General features: G+C 42.7%; 2 protein-coding genes across 3 annotated transcripts in view; one reads left to right on the top strand and one right to left on the bottom strand.

Annotated features, from left to right (window-relative positions):
- The window catches only part of LOC107113932 (chromosome unknown open reading frame, human C15orf57), a 7,575-nt gene extending 1,853 nt beyond the window's left edge, over positions 1-5,722 (bottom strand). Inside the window, exons 1-3 of the mRNA XM_015415339.1 lie at positions 5,636-5,722; positions 3,196-3,451; positions 876-1,032 (exon numbers count right to left, since the gene is read on the bottom strand). Coding sequence (XP_015270825.1) covers positions 876-1,032; positions 3,196-3,451; positions 5,636-5,719 — 497 coding nt within the window. The 5' untranslated portion in view covers positions 5,720-5,722. The remainder of the gene's footprint in view (positions 1-875; positions 1,033-3,195; positions 3,452-5,635) is intronic.
- Positions 5,723-6,940: 1,218 nt separating this feature from the next.
- LOC107113935 (protein-L-isoaspartate(D-aspartate) O-methyltransferase-like) overlaps positions 6,941-7,296 on the top strand; it is a 16,083-nt gene continuing 15,727 nt past the window's right edge. For both annotated transcript variants that reach the window (XM_015415341.1, XM_015415342.1), the window contains exon 1: positions 6,941-7,012. The gene's annotated coding sequence lies outside the window, so the exon portion shown is untranslated. The remainder of the gene's footprint in view (positions 7,013-7,296) is intronic.

Here is a 7,296-nt window from a genome sequence, read left to right as displayed (position 1 = left end):
CCCCCCCCCCCCCCAGCCCCCCCCCCCCTCTCTTTGCTTCATTTTTCTTTCCTTGCTCTCTCAACTAGGACTTTGCTTCAGCCCCCCATCTTCCTTCCTGTCTTTCCTGCTTATCCTTTCCCATACAATTTACCTCTGCAGCAAACATTTTGGTTTGCCTAGACAATCATAGATTGTCTAGACAACTGCAAACAATCCAGAGATGCCAAAATCTTGTGAGGTAAACTCGCAAAATCTCAGTATTAAGATTTAATCCTTTTTTTTCCCTTGGATTTTTTCTGAAAGCCTGGGTTCCCCCCCGGATTTGAGAACTATCTCCCTCTGTTTTACTTGGCCCCATTCTGCAGATATTTAAAAATTCACACCCTGGGACCAGGTTCAGAATGAGATGTACATACATTCTTAAGAGGTTTCCCTTAGCCAATCATAATATAAGAATCACAGTGCAACACAGTAAAGGTGACTAAATCTCCAGGCACTGCTTTTATTTTTACTGATGTATAGCCAAAGGAGGCTAGTAGTGGCCATTTGTGGGTGTGACAGAAGGTGTTTAAACCATTCCCATTTAAAGATGTGATCCTAAGAACATCACCCTAGGTGTAAGCACAATTTAATAGACCTGAGTAGGACTTTAAGTAGACCAGATTAGGAAACTGCTCTCTAAATTGTCCTCACAAAACAAGCTTTTATCAGACTCACAGGAGAAAAAAAATGCAGGCACCACTGCTGGAAACAAACTGGGCTGCCCTTCAGTAAAACAGAAAAGAAAACCACTGAGATCTATTCACTGATCTCCAACAGGATGTGTAGTTTGGCTCTACGACATACATTTTGAAGGCACTGCATGAATCAGGCCCTAGCTGCCATGTTATCACCTCTCATCAGGTTCTGTTCCCTCCATATAAAAGTCAGAGTTGGACTTCTCCTGCAGAAACCTATCCCAGCATTCCTTCTTGGCTTGAGCAAGGGTATGCAGCATGTCCTTGGAAGTCACTTCTTGAGACAAACCCTTTATTCTCATCAATCTTCTCTCTAGAAACAGATAGAAGGGGAAAGTGCTTTATTGGAACAGAATGGGGAAAGGAGGCCGACTAAAAGTCAGGGATTATCCACTGAAACAATCAGATTGCCTCTCATATGAACAGCAAACACCATTGAAAGCATCCATTTTGACACCGTGGGATATCCTGAGATTTCTCTTTCACATCCTCAGTTCACTTTTGTCAAGAGAGCAAACGGAACCAGAGCACATGCTGATTCAGTGAAGTATTTCTCTCTTCACCGCCTGCTTGTGTTCCCATTTTAAAGCCCACATTAAGAACGGGATCTGAAATACCTGAACATCAGAGCGCCATTTACACTTATAAGAAGGCGTAGAAATTGCATTCTGGGGGAGTCACCGCTCACCCTTATGCCTGCCAATAGTTGAAAGGAAAGAATCAACTGACGGTATTCCATGCAGAACGACATCATGAAAACCTTCATATTTTAGTTTTGGAAACTCAAGCTGCTTACAAGCTATTATAAAGTTGGTGGTAGCACAACAACAACATTTATGCATACTATAACTATAACTAAGGCATAAGATACAATATTTCCTCCTTTGAAGGTAAGACATAAAGTCCATGTATTCAGTGTAACTTGATAACTTGATAGGAGGAGTCCACATAGTCATAACATATTCCAAACAGCCTTTGCAAAGACGCCCATTCTAGATATTTGGAAGATGCGTTTCCTTCGACTTCTTCAGTTTGCCAGCTGTGTGAGTGGAACTGTGAAGAGATTTACACAAATGCCTAGCCACGAAAACACACATGAAAAACAGAATTGTTCAAAAAAACATGCCTGAAAAATACACTCACCCTGATTTCAGCAATTTCAACAGACCACAAGGTTCATAGTATAAGGGGCGAATCACAGGTTCTCAAGGATACAGGCGAAGATGCATGCCAATTTAAAGCTCAACAGGGAAAGAAACAGGTATATCCAATATAGATTAGTCCCATTTACAGGGCTCTATTTTTCTAAAATGAACATTCTATAATATTCTTTTTGTTTTGGCAATCTTTGATGGTGTTTTCTACTAGTGGAATTTGTATATGTGGGACTCCTGTGACACTAGTCTTTTTCCCTTGTTGTTTGGGCTTATAAGCTATGGCATTTTTCCTCTTTCCCAACTAGACAGAAAAGATAAATTCCATTTCTCCCTCTTAGCTTGAGATACTGGACCGAATGATCTCATATACCCTTCAGGCTTTTATCAAGGAACAGATAAAATAAAATTGAATAGCCTGAACATTCTTTTTTTCTTGCGCACATGGTGTTTCTATCAAGTCTGGAGGAAAGTGAAGAAATTACTCTACTCCTTCCATTTTTTAAAAAAGGCTATATTTTATTTTTTAAGTATCAAAAATATTCAAAAGGCATATATGAGGTAGAGATTAATAATTACAAGAAGATCAACAAAGGCCCCTGCCACACGGGGGGAAATTGATGCGGCCAAAGCCGCACCAAAAGAAACACGCGGTGGTGGGATCAGACGGATCCCATGAGTTGCCGCGCAGTTGCGGGGTCAGACAGATCCCGTGAGCCGCCGCGCAGTTGCTCCCCAGCATGATCAGATGCCGGGGAGAAAGCCATGGAAGGGAGCGCAAGGCAGCCGGCTGTGCATGTGTGCGCATGCACAGTTCAGCTGGGAGCCTTGAATGCTCCTGAAGACAGGCGCGCCGGCGATCCCACGGCCGCGCTTGCTGCGCCGTTTCAGGTAAGTCCTCCTCTTTTGCTGGTTCTTTTTTTCAGTGCATTTTCGGCCTGAAGGGCCGGATCGGGGACGGGTGTGCGCCGCTTCCCAGATGTTGAGGTGTGCTCGTGCCTGTTTGCTGCGCCCCTGATCCGTCCCTCTTCCGGCCCAAAACCTCCCGTGTGACCGGGGCCAATGCTAACTATTTTCGTGGTTTGTGTCCTCCTATCATAGACCAACTCCATCAACTTAAAGCTTACCTTGACGGAAATGGGTTCTAAAATACAGCCTTCATTTTCAGTTTTACACAGCACTAATACCTTGTTAGGTATCAAAGACATGCACACAATAATTTCCTTCATTCATACGTTACATTAATACTTACATGCAATATGCTTCCCTGAAAGATTAAGTACAGATTGCACAGATGTCAATATTCAAAGAGAGACACTAACCTAAAGATGCCAAGTAGACCTCTGAATCTTTTAGAGGAGCCCAGGGCTTCAAGTTTGTTTGGAAAGAGGTATCCATTACTTCATTCTGGCTTTCTATGTGAAAGAAAGAATCCGTAAAAGAATCTGCAAATGCATTGCATGAGTCTTCATTTTGGTCTGGATGTGGAAGAGATGAACAGATTTCAGCCCAAAGGTCCTGGCTGGAAATACTGACAACTGAGTCAACACTTTCAATCATGATCATGATGGAGAAACCCTGAAAAAAAAAGATGGCTTATGACCTTTATTACACAGACAGTTCAAATTGTCTTCCTCCTTTAACCCACACAGAGGGGAAGCCAGGACGTTTTTAGTTCTCAGATTTTGATTAGAAGTTTAACTTCTTAAATGATAATGGAAACAAGTCAAGAACCTTTCAAAAAAGGATTGTGCTTTGGTTGGATGCTGAAGTTGGTTTTTCTCCCTCTTAAGTCCTAGAAAACCTCACTGGCTTCTAAGTTTGGCCAAAACTTTGGAGAGTTTCAGCTTTAAACACACAATTTAAAATTTTATAGCAGGTCAGCTAGATGGAGACTTGAAACTATCTAATATTATGTCTTTACATGGTCTGTAGCACTGCAGCTAGATGAAGACATCTGAAATATGGAAATTATACTGGTCTTACTTATAACTTTTAAAAAGTTTTCTCCATGTTCCAAAACAAATTTATGAAAACTGGCTCTAGAGAAGTTTACAAAGGTGTCTTTCACTTCCATGGAATTAGAATTTCCTACTCTGATGCCCATATTTTTGTCAAATGAAGGCAAGCACAGGGTGTACATGCCTATTTTTCATGAGGATTATAGTTTATGAAAGCTTTACAATCAACAGCAAGTATCAAGTCCACCAAATTCAGATAGGCAGCAATCATGCTCAGGGAATAACTTTTAAAATGTTCATTAGATTTATTTGATAACTAATACTGCCTACGCCAATAGGCAAGTACAACTTTATGCTGCTATAATTGAACAATAACAGAGTTCAGAAAGGTAAAACTATTTTTTTCTCTTACAGCTTGAAGCTGATTTACTAAGTGAACCTGGGTCCACTGACTACAGTGTTTATTCCATGAAACAGTGGCAGGCAGTTAGACTTCTGTGCGGGTGGTGAGCTCATCCCCAGTGAGGCCTGACCAAGGCCTCTGTCATCTTCCTTCCTTCCACCTACTTATTTAGTTGTGTGAGTTTTTTAACCTTCAATAAGAACTGGTTCTTAGAACACCCAAGGCTGCAGCATTGTTGAAGATACAACTGTAGTCATTGCTTGGACTGGTGATCTCTGGGATCTTTTTAAAGGATGAGCAGGATATAAATATAAAATAAGAGATACAAGTGTGCTGCCCTTTATTCCCTGTGGGCAAGCACACCCTCCATTGTTCACTGTGGGCAATCATGTATTCTCTATTGGCAATCATCTTCTGGGTGTGGAACAGCAATCACTGGGGGGGAGGTATTTGTGAATTTCCTGCATTGTTCAGGGGGTTGGACTAGATGACCCTGGAGGTACCTTCCAACTCTATGATTCTATGATTCTATGTATTCCCTACTGGCAATCACTTTCCTTAATTTTAGTATGCCCACCCATCTTAAGTTCCCCAAGAAAACAAATAATAAAAGAACATTAAAACAAGCTTTTGAAATACATACTATAAAATCAATTAAAAACCACCATTAAACAAGGCCCATCCACAGGAAGGAAGGTCAGAGAGGAAATACTAGACAAAACAGATAAACCTTCCCCCGCTGAACGATGGAGGGGGACAGACAGATCTCCCTGGGGACAGAATTCATAATTCCAAATATAGGCAACCCATGGGTCCATACCAAGATCTGACTAGCCTTCTTAGGTACTTCATGAAGCGAGCTTTGACTCTGCAGTCTTGTACCCTGAATATCTTGCTGGTCTCCAAGGTGCTATTGGACTTGAATCTAGCTATTCACAGATATGCTGTGTATACTCACACATAATAGAATCGAGAACCAGCCACAGATTATCTAGTATTTCAGAAAGATAAAGGCAAACCTATCTTGACACTCACATACCGCAGACAGTTTGAAGGACAAGCAACTGTTTCCACTAACAGGGTTTTAACTATGCGTTTATTCTAATCTGTTACAACCTAAGCAAGTCCAAGACAGTAAATTGGTGGTTATCTATTTATTTCATTGTATGAAACAGCCACTGCAAAGCTGCAACCGCCCCATCGACTGCCAGGGGGTGTTGCGAAGAGAAGGCTTATGAGAGCAAATCAGTGAATTTGCTTCTAAATAAATCTACACAGGAGAGATAAGAACAAGATATCCCCGATATCATAACCGCAGATCTTGGAAATGCAAGTTGAAGCACACTGGAGGGCCCCTTCAACACCGAGAGCTGCGTTCCGGGCAACGAGAGAGCCTACCGGGCGGCCTGGAGGACTGACCACCTGCCTGCGGGAATTCCACTGGACCGAGAGGCTCCTCTTCCTTCGGGTCTCTCCACGCATTAACGCCCCGCCCCCATTCTTTCCTCGTCCCTCCCCTACCTGAAATGCTTACGTCAGCTCTGCCCCGCCCTTTCCTTCGTTTTGAGGGTCCAAAAAGGGCTGCACTCTCAGCGACCAGAACACCCGCTGTATTGTTGTCCTAAACTGGCTAATCCGAGAAGGAGGCGGGGACGCATGGCAGCTGCCTGCTACTATAGGTAGCAAGGAGAATCAATCACCTTTTGTTCTATGATTAAAGAGATTCGAGGACTAACGAGAACTAGTGTCTAAAAATATGTCCGGTTTCCAATTGTAGTTAATACATCTCTCCATATGCGGGGCAACAGCGTGAAAGCACATAGGTATTAATGCAACAGTCTCAAAGACTAGCCTTCGTTGCAGTGCTTAGAAATAATCTATTATTAGAAATAATATTTTTTTAGGCAAAAGTGTGCCTTGCACACGATAGCTCATACCTTGAATAAACCTTTATTGGTCTTAAAGGTGCTACTGGACTCCTAATTTGTTCTACTGCTTCAGACCAACACGGCTGACTACCTGGATTTAGAAATAATCATGTCATCTAAGTTTAAAAACACACATACAAACACACACACCCCAACCTAGACAAGGTTGACTGTTTTTTCCCCCCCTGGCAGGTCCCATGCTTTTAAATGTTTCATACCAAACAGAAATTTGACAGATGAAGTAGCAGCAAGAAAGACTTCTGGTGACTGCTTAATTTAAGGACACAGTAGAAAATACTGGGGGCAGGGTCTTTATCTCTTATTTTTAAAGAGAAGCAGAAATTCAACAGGTACACCGCCGCCCCATTCAGACACATGTGCTAAACTACACCAGTTGAATTTCTGCCGGTCACAGCTTTTTAAAAGGAATTTCCAACACTGTATCTTTAACGACGAAAGAGTTTTGGGTGGAGTGAATGGTTGCTTCAAAGCATAGCAACGAAAAGGGACTCTAACCCTATTTGCTTTGTTCGCATTGTCTCACTGATGTATTTCCACCCTTCTTGCCCCGCATGGGGGGGGGGATGATTCTAATCGGAACCGGAAATGAGAGCTATCCAGAAATCTCATTTTGTTTGTACGTTTTTGGAAAAGCAGATGAGGCGGCTAAGTGTAGTTAAACACGACATCTTGATGCCTGGCAAAAACTACTTGTTTTGCCCTTTGCGTAACTGACCGTAGGGATCCCCCCCCCCCCCCCCCCGGCCTCTTCCTGTTTCAAAGTATTAATAGCAACTGGTGTAAGAGGCTAGAATGTGAGGACGGGAGTGTTTGTGCGGCTGCGCAGGTCAGTCTGTTGTGTCATTCTTTGCTGGTGGGTGCCTAGACATGGCAATACAAGGCTGGGGACTTTTCTTGGGGGAAGGGGATGTCTGCTTTGGCTGGTTGAGGACGTTCTCTCATCTGCTGCTTACTGCTTCTAGGTTTTGTGGTGGTTGTTTATGGAGAGGGTTTCAACTGGGGCAAGGTGTTATCAGTCCTATGGGAAAGGAGGAGGGTGGAGAACCAAACTTCCAGGGCCCTGCCACCCAATTTATATCTTAGGGTTATCATTTCATGGTCTGTCATACT

The sequence above is a fragment of the Gekko japonicus genome, unplaced genomic scaffold (assembly GCF_001447785.1).
Source record: "Gekko japonicus isolate JY-2015 unplaced genomic scaffold, Gekko_japonicus_V1.1 scaffold631, whole genome shotgun sequence".
Lineage (NCBI taxonomy): Eukaryota > Metazoa > Chordata > Lepidosauria > Squamata > Gekkonidae > Gekko > Gekko japonicus.
Note: the sequence above shows the minus strand (reverse complement) of the source record. Positions and strands in the feature narration are given on the sequence as shown.